The 12,955-nt window shown below is 44.0% G+C and overlaps 1 protein-coding gene across 2 annotated transcripts; it reads left to right on the top strand.

The window, feature by feature from the left end:
* The first annotated feature begins 4,450 nt into the window (after positions 1-4,450).
* Positions 4,451-12,610, top strand: ZNF652 (zinc finger protein 652). 2 transcript variants are annotated; one of them, XM_010189103.1, is made up of 5 exons: positions 4,451-5,062; positions 8,903-9,050; positions 9,353-9,468; positions 10,681-10,825; positions 11,261-12,610. In XM_010189103.1, the coding sequence occupies exons 1-5, from the start codon at positions 4,694-4,696 to the stop codon at positions 11,773-11,775; spliced, it is 1,293 nt and encodes a 430-aa protein (XP_010187405.1). In that variant the 5' UTR covers positions 4,451-4,693; the 3' UTR covers positions 11,776-12,610. The 2 variants fall into 2 exon arrangements, with proteins under 2 accessions (XP_010187405.1, XP_010187404.1); XM_010189102.1 differs by having other exon boundaries at positions 4,457-5,602.
* The last annotated feature ends 345 nt before the right edge of the window (positions 12,611-12,955 follow it).

Genomic DNA, 12,955 nt, shown 5'->3' with positions numbered 1-12,955 from the left:
TTAGTCAAATCTGGGTGGTAGCCAGACTGCAGTGTCCCAGATTTGGTGTAATGTTGGAGCTGGGTTTAATCAGTCCAGCCCTACCTGAAGCCACGGCCTTCCTCCTGCTCGAGTGCAGTTTCTTCAACTACTTGAATAGTTTCAAATTGGCACATTATCTTAAATAATGTAAATTGTTTCTTTATGCACATGGTTGTAAACTGCTTGTAAACTGTGCCCAAATCTGGTTGCCCCAGGACTTGATGGAGCTGCTGGGTTGTAGCTTCCAACCAGAAGACGTTCAGGATCCTTAACAGCTTGAGATTGTTAATGCTTATGCAAAATGTCATTGCCTTTAATTATAACGCAGGGGTTTTTCTTAACTTTTAGTTTCTCTGACTGTAGTCTGAGAGAAGTCTTGTTTTATGGAAATTTTCACATTTCAAGATACTCAGACTTTCTCATTGAACTTGGTTTGATGTGTAGTGATCTACATACCTCAGTCTCAGAGTGGAAAACCTATTCATGTGCCTCTTGATTGCACCCATTTAAAAGCTGCTGTTAAACTGAGATCTGTGCTCTTAAACTGAAGAGGGGAAGAAAAAGAAGTTTTGAGGGTTGTTTTGTGTGAAGTTGTAGGCCTTGTTGGAAAGGAAGTGTGCAAATAACTTGTGATGCTTGTGCAAGGTGTGGGTGTTTCAGTGCCGCAGTGTTAGTTAGGGGCTGTCTGTTTTGGAGGAATAATTTTGTCTTGGTGTCTTGTGAGCCTTATTAAGGTTGTGAGCACTTCATGCTGTACCAGGCTGCAAGTGGAGTCTGGTACAAGTGTTTAGGAAACAGAAACAAAAAGTTATCTTCTGTGCCTGTCTTGAAAGGCTGTGTTCTAACAAAGAATTAAAATAATGGATTGATAAATTAATGCATGTTTAGTATTGGCCATTGACTATTGAAATATCTTCTTTCATAATATTCACTTTTCATGCAAAAATGAGGTGAGCTGCAGGAGAGCCCCAAGCTCTCACCTTTCCTCTTTTTCTGTGCGGTATGTGTAAAACTTACACAAGCAAATGCCCCTGGTTTGTGAACTGAGGCATGCTTTTTTTGTAAAAATAGGAATTTTCTGGTCCTTATGGCTATCTGGGAAGAGTGGGGGCAACTTCCAGATGTTAACAAAGTAATAAATCGATACAGTGCCGTCTTTGTGTCAGCAGACAAATCGTCCTTGTGTCTGCAATGCTTCTAGACTTGTCAACCTACAGCAAAGTGAATTAGACCAGCGGCTGTCAATTTTCAGAGCCAATATTGATAACTTTTCTATGGGCAGCAGTTAAACTGGTTAAAAATAAATTTAAAAAAAAAAAAAATAGGCCACTGTCACATTGACCAGGAGCAGCAGGGTCACCGCTGGCTGTGGAGTGCCCTGAAATGCCTCTTCTGTCCTTTCATGGGAGCCACCAGAAACACCCGGGCAGAAAGAATGAGCAGTTGAGTGTCACCACATCTATGAACTGGGAGGCCACTGGGATGGCAGGCAAGCAGCTGGGGTCAGGAGCTCATGGGGAGCCCCGATGCACAGAAATGACTGTGCAACCGCTCTGCTGGCTAGAACGGCTTGGAAGAGGCAGCGTTTTTCTTTACATCGGTGTCTGCTGCTGGTGGGTGCTTGCCAGAAGTCAAACCGTGCGTCCTTGGCACAGGTTAGACGAAAATATGAGATAGCCAGACTGTCAAGCTGGTCCCTCTCCGAGGGCAAACCGAGGACGTGTAATCTAAAGTCATTAACCTCTGATGATATTACACGTGCTCGGTGCTGATTTCAAGGCATCTGTGGAGCCAGCGTTGGGGCAGGTAATTGTGCTAACGCTCTCTGCTAGAAGTGGGGCTATTTTTAGTGAAGAAATGCGGTTTTTCTTGAGAAGCAGCGAAAGCGTTGTATGAAGTGTTGCTCCCACATACGCGTGCTTCCTCTGCCTACACATTTCTCTGCAAGTTGTGCTGCTTTCTGGGTTTGAGCCTTTAATTGTTCGTAGGCTTGTGAGCCCTTCTTGTGTGATCTTTGATTACTGAAGTGTTGCGTGCACCTCATAGGTTCATTCTATGCTCGTAACACAGTTTTTCCTCAGTTTTATGTCTCGATAGGCTTCTTCAAAACTTGCCTTGAAACTGTGTGTCATTTTTTTACATTTTAATCCAAACCTGTATTGTTCCCTTTTGTAGTATGCCTGAAACTCATCCTGTGAGCCCAAGCTGTTCAGGAGCTTTAAAGAAAGCAGATTCACCTTTAAAAAAAAAGGAAGAGGGGGGATAAAAACACCCAAATGCTGCTTTCTGACATTTGGGCTTAGAAACTTAAGGAAAAACATCTTCTATTTAAATATTTTGGGCAGCGTTTAAAGTACCGTCTCAGAACTGTCAGTATAATAGTGTGGTGTTTGCATTAAAAGTATGAAGGCTTTGCTTTAGCGGCTGTTTGACTGTTAAATAATGTTGTTCGAAAGTTGTGGGTCCCTTGAGAGTAGCAGGCGGTGTATTCAAAGTGAAAGTAGGTTACTGATTCTGCAGAGTGAAGTGGTTTTGAGACCAAATAGCTTTGATAACTCGGAATAAGCCCCTTTGTTGTTTTTTGTTTGAAGTGTTACGGTGTTCATACAAAGTGGTTTATTATACAGAATATTCCTTAAATGAGCCGAGGTGAAACGATGACGGGATATGTAAAGAGAATATTTTAGCATTCGGTAAATGGCGGGGGCGGAGGTAAAGCTTCCTTTTCATGACAAGTTTGGTGCTTTTTCTGGTTATCTAGCAGCAGCATTCTGATAGCCTTCCTGATTTACTCCTGCAACTTGCGAGAGATGCTCAGTATGCTGAGGAAATAATCGGGTATCATTTTCTACATGACACAGTGATTTCTCTGAGCTTCTGAATAATTCATTAAATTTTGTTCAAGGAAAAGCTAAACCGAATTTCATCATCCTCACTGCTTTCTAAGGGCCTTCCTGGATGCCAGGTTGTTAATTTTGGCATGCAATCACAACCAGTTTATTTTATTATTTACTGGCTTCTCCACCTGAATATTACTTGTGGTCACAAGCCAAAGTTAACAGCTCATCTCTGCGTATTTCCTGGCCCAGCTGGGTCTTGGTGCTCCTCTCCCTGCCTCACCTCTGGAGCGGGGAAGCTGGGACCTGACCCCCACTGAGTATGGAGCAAGTACAGAGTGAGTAGGGAGCAGCGGGAGCAGACCCCACCGGTGGGGAGCTGAGAGTCTGTGCAGGTTGTGCTGTCAGGCATCTTCTCCTGTTTGATTAAATTGACTTCAAATGGGGAGATTTCTGGTGGAAGTGTAAAACAGAAGCGATATAAATTGTATCAGTACGTGTTTAGATGGAAGTTACTACATTTGTAGTCTGGAGAGTATTTTAACTCAGTATGACATGAAAGGAAATTGATCATCAAAATCCATGTCTGTAATACCGCTTTAGGCTGGTTGCTTTTTATTGTTGCTCCAAGAGTACCGCTAATAAAAATGACCATATAATTCTGCAAAATCCAAGTGTTTTCTACCTGGCTGCTGGACTTAAACCAAGCTTATAGCCACAAGGAAATTTTCAGACTGCAGTAGTGGGGATCTGGTTTTCTTCCCACTTAGCTGCTTGATCCATCCCTTTTCTGTTAGGGCCCCTTCTCTGTCATAGGATGTCTCTTAGGCTCTGTCCTTAATTCTCCTCTGCACCCTCGAGTTGCAGGTTTAGCTCCGACTATGCTGGTTGGTCAGGAGCTCCGATGTTTTTGGCTTGATGTTGCAATACTGTGCTACCAAAATGTAATTGTCCTGGTGAAAAATTGCTGTGAGCGCTTGATTACTTGTATTCATTAGGGATCACGTGGCTTTTTTTTTTTTTTTTTGCAAGAGGAAGTAATAGTGTCCTGGTCAAATTCCAAGTTGGATAACTGCAAGTGAAATTTAGATGGGCAAATGCAATGTTGTTTGGCTGCTGCATTGAGGAATGAGTAGCTGGGGGAAGGGAGAATGAGACAAAAGAATAAGTGCCTTAAATCAAGAAGCTGTATGAGGAATCTTTGAGGTGGAAACAGGCAGGGGACACAGTGTTCTTAATCTGATTTAGTGCTGCAAGTTGAAAATGTGTCCATTGGAATTCTTCATGCATATCTACATTAATGGAATGTTGCTCGGTGTTATATGTCCCCTTTCTGGGTAAGGATGGGGTCCCCTTGGGAGATGCAGAAGGAGAAGAGGAATTTCTCTGTAGGTATGCACCCTGTTTGCTGGAGAGGCGTGTGAGAGTAGAGCAGAGTCTTGGGGCCTTCAGTGCTCCTGAGAGTCCAGAAGAGCAGATACAGCTCATAGATACCCTGTGCTTTCCCTCTACAAACTCAAACCAAAAGAATTTGCTAAAGATTTTTGTGATTTATGTTTTTTTAATTGACTTTGTTTTCTCTGTTGTCTTTTCTAGATAAAATGTTCAACGGTTCGTTGGCAACTTGCTTCAGAAGAATAATTGCTCCTGCTCTGCTCTTGCCATAATACCAGAATTCTGTGACCTACGCGCCAGTGCTAAACACCAGCAGAGAATCCCGTTTTGTTCACTCTGTGTAGATGGAACGGGCATCGGTCTTGAGAGTCCATCCTGATTTAAAGCTGCTTCCTTGCTTTTCTGGGATTGAAGGTGCTCAATGAATCAGGGCCCCCCAAATGAGTCAAACAGCCAATTCTTGCCAACAGCTGGTTGAAAACTGTGCCGCGCATGTAGCAGGGATGGCACAAGAGGACAGTCGCCGTGGTCAAGTGCCACCCACGTTTTATCATGGTGCCAGCCAGGAACTTGATCTGTCCACCAAAGTGTACAAGAGAGAGTCAGGAAGTCCTTACTCTGTGTTGGTGGACAGCAAAATGAGTAAACCACATCTCCATGAAAGAGAGGAGCAGCCATATTTCAGGGAGAACAGAGCGGTAGGAGAGGTCCGGGCTGTGAAAGAAGATAGAGAAAACTCTGACGACTCTGAGGAGGAAGAAGAGGGGGAAGATGAAGTGACTTACAAAAGGGAGCAGATTATAGTAGAGGTAAACCTTAACAACCAAACGTTAAATGTGTCAAAAGGGGAGAAGGGTGTCCCCTCCCAGTCCAAAGAGACTGCTGTTCTTAAGACCAGCAGTGAGGAAGAGGAGGGTGACAGTGGGGAAGAGGTCACTGAAGACAGTAATGATTATGAGGAAAATGAGAGGCAGAAGAAAAAAGAGAAAAGAGTGGAAAAAGTTAGTGTTGCACAAAGGAGAACAAGGAGAGCTGCATCTGCTGCAGCAGCCACCACTTCCCCATCACCCAGAACTACAAGGGGTCGTAGAAAGAGTGTGGAGCCCCCCAAGCGTAAGAAGAAAGCTGCAAAGGAGCCCAAGGCACCTGTGCAGAAATCAAAGTGTGAAGAGAAGGAGACTTTAACCTGTGAGAAGTGCCCCAGGGTGTTTAACACACGCTGGTACCTGGAGAAGCACATGAACGTCACTCACAGGCGCATGCAGATCTGCGACAAATGTGGGAAGAAATTTGTTCTAGAAAGTGAGCTGTCCCTTCACCAGCAAACAGACTGTGAAAAAAATATCCAGGTAGGTTTGCTCACCTGCTTGCCAGATTTCCATACCTTCTGTCGTGCCCTGGATACGGCTGGCAGACACTTCAGAGGGGGAAATCTTTTGCGCACACCAGGTTCTGACCGAGACCTTGTCTCTACATAACAGCGCTTTGGTGTCTTCCAAAAGAAGTAAATGCAGGGAACAGAGCGTACAACTGCCGCCTGCTTTAGCAGAGTTACTCTGGTATTTAACCACCAGTTGGGGAGAACGCAAAGCTACTTTACCAAATGTCAGACTCAAGAATAACTGGCCTGCAAACGAGTGCGTTTGCAGGGAAGTTCTTTGACAGGATAAACCCTCCTTCTTCAGGTGCTATTGCTAGCTTTACGGTTCAGAGTGTTTCAGTGTCCTGAAACTCAGTCCCAGAGTGTGTCCAGGTAAGGTTTCAAGGGAGAACGGAATTACGGCACTTTGCTGCTAGTGGAGTCAGAAATTTGAGGCAAGCAGGTGAGAAAGAAACCAGTGAAGTCAGGATTTGAGCTCGTGTTGGAACGTAACTTTACAAAATCCCACTGAGCTAATACGTACCAAGTCGTTTACAGTAGCGTTCGTGTGTGCATGTGGAAGTGTATGAATTCTGCGAGTAAATCTGTGCACGAGACTGGCCTTTTCCCAGTACAAAAAGCTCAGTAAGTCTCACTGATCATTCAAAAATCTCTGGTCTTTCTCACCAGGAGATTTGCAGTTTTTAATTTGATATAACAATGGAAGCCTGTGTTGTAACAGAACCATTTTAAAGCTGAAGTTGGGGAAGGAGTTTCAGAGTTTCTGATTCATCTGTGGTTTGTGCTTCGCTCGTAGGCATCGATGTTCTCACGTAACTGGGGGCACTGTTGTTTTATCTGGTGATCCCAACGTGCTTTTTTTGCCTTGTTAAACTCGGCACAGCGTTGCCATCTACTTCTGAAATAATCCCACTGCCAGCGTGAAGCAGCCCGAGTTCAGTTTTTGTGCAGCTGAAATGTTGAGAGTTTGTAGGGCAATGAGTTTCTTGTCTGTCCAATGAGTTTTACCAGAAAGATTTAATTTTTTGTTTGCTTGCTTGCTTAAATGCTAAACTGAATTGGTTATTCAGTTCCCTCTGTGTGGGAGACAGTTGAAATATTTATTGCGATTTTGCTGTGAGACTCAAATGCGGCTCTTTATAACTCGATGCTATTTCTCCTTATGTTTCAGCTCATAGGAGGAAGACTGAAGGAAGGAATATAATTTAAGATAATGAGTCTTGAGCATAGTTAGTGAAATGCAGAAACATTTCAGTATGTCCTTGTAGTTTTTGAAATAAACACTTCAAAAGTTTAGTGTAGCAGAGAACATTTAAATGCACGTTTGAGGAATGTCCCGTCGTCCAGGTGGCTCATTCACAGCATAAAATCTTTTGACTTCAAATAGGAACTCGTGAATAATTTGAATGTGTGGTGTAGGAGGGAGAAGTATCTGGTAATCCGTGCACACACGTTGCTTCTGAGGGGTTACATTCCTGTATCCAAAAGTGACAGGAAAAGAAGATATTGCAGAAATTGTGTTTTCTATCCAGTACCAGCAGAATAAGGTCCAGAAACTTTCCCAAATATTTCCAGTGCCAGAAGCACTGTCATCTTCAGGTTCTCAGTTCTTTTTTGTCTGTCCTGACATTTGGAAAGTGTTTCGCAGCTGCCTGCTAATTTGTTTTTCTTACACTTGGCAACAGGAGCAAGGGGATATGAAAGTTTTACATTAATGTAGGGTTTAATGTGACGAGGGGGATATGGAGCTTTGTCCAGGCAAAAAAAAAATGGTTTCATTATGTAAGTGGTCATTGAATGGATAAATATTGCTGGCTCCTCTCTCTTGTTTTTCATCTAAATGATGGAATGTATCTGCTTTTCCAGGTAATTTTTGGTTTTCATCCTTTCAAAATTAGCACCTTCACAGAATTGGGTAGTAGCTCTCATATCGGTGATCTAAATTCCTCGCTGCCGATTGTCAATTAACTTGCAGACTGACCGCTTCAAGGGCTCGCTTACCCTCAAATCAAAGGATTTTTGATGATTTCTTAGCATTGCTCAGCATTGCTTTACTCTCCAGTGTTCCTGCCCCTGCCGAGGACTGCAGTTTGTTCCTGATGTGCCTCCGAGGAGGTACTTCTGGAGGCAGAAGCTCTCCTTGGGGAGCAGCGCACCAGTTTCCAAGCCTGCAGAGACTGAAGCACAGTGGAAGCAGCATAATTTGCCCATACAGAGAAGAAACAGCTCAGGTTGACAGCAGGCGTAGGATGTGCTACTTGTGCAGAGAACAGAGTGCAGCCCTCCTTGCTTTCAGGGAAGGAGAGTAATTGAGAAACAGAGAAATGGAGATGTACCAAAAACCCCAAACACCTCAAGAGCCAACAAAAAATAACAATCCACAGTTCCTTCCTCTTCGAAGATGAAAATGCTTTGGTGTCCTCGCTTACGTGGCTGCTGTCAAGTTTTGCAACTGAGATTATTTTGGAATTCTCAAAATTGTACAAGGATTTTTTTTGTCAAGTCTTGAACAAGAAGTACCCGTTGGGAAAAGAAGAGATGCAGGAAAGGCTGCGCATCCTGCACGTCACCGGCTTTCTGGACATTTCACGGGAGTTGTGGAAAGAGATTAAAACATGGGTTATTGTCATTTTAGACCTACAGTGCTACTGATACGTATAAGTGAAGAGTCAGAACGTGAAAGACAAAGGTGACGGCTTGCTTTGCTGTGTGAGCTGTGTACCAGACCCGGCACAGTCAAGGGCTGCGAGATGAAAGCTGTCTTCTCTGTAGAGCAAAAAGGATGAGAGAGCTTTGACCGGTTCATGGGCTTTTAGACCTGGAGGTTTAAATGTCACAGTGACAGGGGCTGGGCCTGCAGATGAGTTTAAGGCGACTCGGTGGTGTCAGCCTCCTCCACCTCCGTTGGCTTCTTCCCACACAGCAGCATCAGTTCCTGTGAAGTTGTCTCCTCTGTGTTGGCTGCATCCAGCTAGAAATGCTGTTTTGGTTTGGAAATCAATTAATGCAGAGGCTGTGGTGCTCTTCAGGTGGCACCAAAACGCAATGTGTTAACATCTTCTCTCATCCTGGCTTTTCTTAGTGTAATAGTCTCAGGTGTAAAGCAGTAAATGTAAGCTGTAGTGCAGTCTGAGACAGTAGACAGCATTTTGACTTGTTTTGGCCTTCTTTTTGTCATGCAAGAGGAAGATGCGTGGCTGAACTCCACAAACCTGCATCACTGAATCTTTCTAATTTAAACTTTCTTCTATTTATCCCATTCATTCAGTGCGTTTCCTGTAATAAATCATTCAAGAAGCTCTGGTCCCTCCATGAACATATCAAAATTATCCATGGATATGCAGAAAAGAAATTCTCTTGTGAGATTTGCGAAAAGAAGTTCTACACCATGGCCCACGTGCGGAAACACATGGTTGGTGAGTTAGTGATCAGTGCTTCTGTTGGTTCTGCCTTATATTTGTTCTTGTGGTGCTTAACTCGTAATTGCTGCTTTGAGGAGAAAAATAATAAGGCAAATTCAGATATCTGAGCTTTGTTCTTAGCAAAAATTTCAAGTCTGTAGTACTGGGCAGCTAACAAAATATATAGGGGTATGCACATGTGTGTATACTTATAAACTGTTCAGTGCTAATAATTTTCCTGCTCGTTGTTGAAAAAAATAAATTTCAAGAACTGTTTGCATTTGAATGACCCTCTCTAATGTACTGTTGTGTTGCAGCACACACAAAGGACATGCCATTCACATGTGAAACCTGTGGAAAATCATTCAAACGCAGTATGTCTCTCAAAGTCCATTCCCTACAGCATTCTGGAGAGAAACCTTTCAGATGTGAGGTGAGGCAGCAACTGTTACTGTGTTCAGATACGGTAGCATAAGGCATAAAACCAGTAACACTGTCAGTAGGGAACGTAGGTGGAAACTGAAATGATTTGCAGATCAGGTGAGGTTTCATAAATTGGGAAAAATCCTTCTCCATGTGGAGAGCACCGCAGGGGTGCATCCAGCAGCAGTTCAAACTGAGGGGTATTTGGTTTGCCTTCACTGCTGGCTGTCTTGTTCTCCTCAATGAGTACAGGGTTTGAATTCCTCGGTGTTCATAGCAAAGCCTGATGCAAATTATGTTAATCCTCCCTGTCCTGCCCAGTAGCTTGAAACAGATAGCAGTGGTGACAGTGAAAATAAACAAATTACTGTTTGATTTTCACTTGTGGGAAAAACTGTTGTCCTCACTGCCAACTATTACCTCTCTGACATCCGAGGCAGTGAGTTTGCATTTCCTAAACCGAGCGTGTGTCAGGATGGGGGTCAGGTATCTCCCTGGTGCATTCAGTGGGTTTGCCATTGTAATTTTATGCCTGCCGTTGGGAAGGAGACCGTATGGGACAGACTTACCAGTCATATGTCTGGAGCAGATAATGTCTCCATCATGTGATGGGGATGCTTGTGGGTAGCACATGATGGAGGCAGAGAGGGTGCAGAGTCCTTCCCGTTTCCAGGACAGGTCTGGTGGCTCACCCTGTCCACAGGCACAACTCCAGCCGGACACAGTAGCGCAGGCACAGTAGTCCTGGAGATAAGACTTGGAGGGAAAGAAGTTACCTCATACTAATAATAGCTGGAAAGCAGACTGGCTTGCTGCAAAACAAGCCTGCTGTACGGAGCTGCTGTGGGTTTTGCTGTGCGAGCAGAGTCCTCTAGTGGAGGCATGGCATAAGATCGCTGGCAAGGCTGCAAAACCTCCAAATGATACCTTAAGCCAACAGAAGCACTTTTCTGTTGGTATAACCGTGTTTCTGCCAGGCTTTTGCCAGCAGCTGTGTCAACTAAAGGTTGTGACTGTTCCACGCTCCTTGCCAAGACTCCTGTGCCAGCAGAACTTTGAGTGCAGACCGAATTGTACTCTGGCTAAATAATTTAAATTCTGCATTTGCGTGTGGGTACTGCTGCAGGTGTCTTTACTCCTTCACGTAGTACATTTGAGTGCTGTCCCTTGCTTCTCAATGTGTGATGCCTGAATATTACGGGTTGCCGTTCTTCCGTTGCAGAACTGTGACGAGAGGTTTCAGTACAAGTACCAGCTGCGTTCCCACATGAGCATCCACATCGGGCACAAGCAGTTCATGTGCCAGTGGTGTGGCAAAGACTTCAACATGAAGCAGTACTTTGATGAGCACATGAAAACACACACTGGTAAGAGCTTATCAAGAGAAGCACAAGTACCTCCAGGACAAAAACTTGCAGCTGTGTTCCCTTCCTTGGAATTTGGGATTAAAACTGCTATCCAGCCTAGAAAAAAATCAAACAGGAGAGGTTAATTGCTGTTACATCTTAACTGTCTATAGTCCTGTGATTCACTGTGGGGGAAAATGAGAGGTTAGGCTTACTGCCCTGTTATTGTGGTCTGATGGAACCCCTTGCCTTATGAAAGATTGTCTCATGCATTAAAAAAACAAAGGTGAGAGAGGATTTTGTAAAGACCAAGGACTTCTGTGGAACAGCTGCCTCTGTGCTTGCTGAAGGTAGCAGCCACAGCAGCTTTTGTAGGATGCAGTTTGTTTGCGTAAGTGCACTGAAGTATTGGCAGATGTTCTGTGTCTGACTGATTGCCGTATCTGTGCTCGGCAGGAGAGAAGCCCTTTATCTGTGAAATCTGTGGGAAAAGCTTTACCAGCCGCCCAAACATGAAGAGACATCGCAGAACTCACACAGGGGAGAAGCCCTACCCATGTGATGTGTGTGGCCAGCGATTTCGCTTCTCCAACATGCTCAAGGCACACAAGGAGAAGTGTTTCCGTGTCACCAGCCCCGTCAACGTGTCAACTGCTGTCCAGATCCCACTGTCCACGGCTTCTCCTGCCACCACGGTCCCTGCTGTAGTGAACACACCCACCACCCCAACTCCACCTATCAACCTGAACCCCGTGAGCACGCTTCCTCCACGCCCCATTCCCCACCCATATTCACACCTGCACCTACACCCTCATCCTCACCATCCGCATCATCTCCCGGTCCCCCCGGTTCCTCATTTACCCCCTCCTCCAGCTCTTTTTAAGAGCGAGCCTTTAAATCACAGAGGCCAGAGTGAGGACAACTTTCTGCGTCACCTGGCAGAAAAAAACAGTTCGGCACAGCACCACTAACGTCTTTGCTTCCTGCCATTTGATGCACATGGAATCGTGCCCTCATGGAGGGTGTATGGGTGGTGAGGATCTCTGTCTTTCTCTTAGCCCCAGCAGATGGTCCTAATTTTCCCTTTGAGTCAGTTAACAAACAAGGAAAATCCTGTTTTGGATCAGCAGTGCTCATTTGAACCTGGGAACCAACAGGACTTAAACCCAATTTGCTTGCATTTTACTGGTGACTTTTATAAATTTCAGATACTGAGACTTGTGGAATTTTATAATTTCATATCAGCTGATGAGGTATGCTTGCTTTTATATCCCGGACTTCTCCTCAAAGAGGAGATAGGCCTGGTTTTCTTTGTACTAATCGGAAAGGCTGTGAGATTAATACAGAGCATTAATTGTATCACTGTGTATCGTAATGGATTCTTTTCAGCTTTTGGTGCCGGCTATGGAGTGAGCCAGCCACGTATCACAGTATATTTGAGCATTATAAAGAAAGACAAAAAAATTTCTTGTTTGTGTAGCTCTCCTAACACACTCTTTATTTTACTACAGAAATTATTTTAGAGTTTTTTGTATAGACCTATTTAGTAGTCTGTTTCTAAAATGAAATGTATTTCAATAAGCGGTGTAATTTTTTCAGTGTAGCTGGACCTATGTTGTATAATAGATAAATTTTTATAATCATCAAAATGTGATTCTTAAAAGATGCATATAGCTTCTATAGTTAAAGTTATTCTTACAACCACACAACTTAAAAGGTGCTTCAGAGAAGAAAGGAACCCAAGAGGTCTCTGGAAAGGTTGCCTCAGAAGTGATGTTGATTTCAGAACTTTACGTAATTTATTTTAGTAGGGCTGCTTTTTTATTTTTTATTTTTTTGGTAACCTTACGTTTCCCTTTTCACAGTTTCTCTTAAGCTTTTTGGACAAGGACGTTGGGATACTGTGTTCCTGCTCCACAGGTTTCCTTTAGTTGCAGTGAGGTCTGAGCTGGGTTAGGAAGGGAGCCCGTCACACGTAGGGACCCGCTTATTTGGGGACAGAGTGACCAGAGGAGGAGAGATCTGACAGCAGAGAGGAAATTGGGCATCTCGAGCCAGCCAAGCATCATTTCTCTTTAGCAGAGCCAATTTTAATGGCTTTTCGTGGTATGATTTGTAGTCGGGGATCATATCAAATGCTGCTCTTCAGAT

This window comes from Mesitornis unicolor, unplaced genomic scaffold (genome assembly GCF_000695765.1).
Source record: "Mesitornis unicolor isolate BGI_N332 unplaced genomic scaffold, ASM69576v1 scaffold7627, whole genome shotgun sequence".
Lineage (NCBI taxonomy): Eukaryota > Metazoa > Chordata > Aves > Mesitornithiformes > Mesitornithidae > Mesitornis > Mesitornis unicolor.
The sequence above is the reverse complement of the archived record's forward strand: the minus strand, read 5'-3'. Positions and strand labels throughout refer to the sequence as shown.

Bases quoted from the DNA above. Each gene is read 5' to 3' on its own strand.
- ZNF652 (XM_010189102.1), top strand. From the start codon at position 4,694: ATGAGTCAAACAGCCAATTCTTGCCAACAGCTGGTTGAAAACTGTGCC. The intron at 5,603-8,902 runs GTAGGTTTGCTC...CCATTCATTCAG, and splicing joins ACTGTGAAAAAAATATCCAG to TGCGTTTCCTGTAATAAATC. The intron at 10,826-11,260 runs GTAAGAGCTTAT...TGTGCTCGGCAG, and splicing joins GCACATGAAAACACACACTG to GAGAGAAGCCCTTTATCTGT.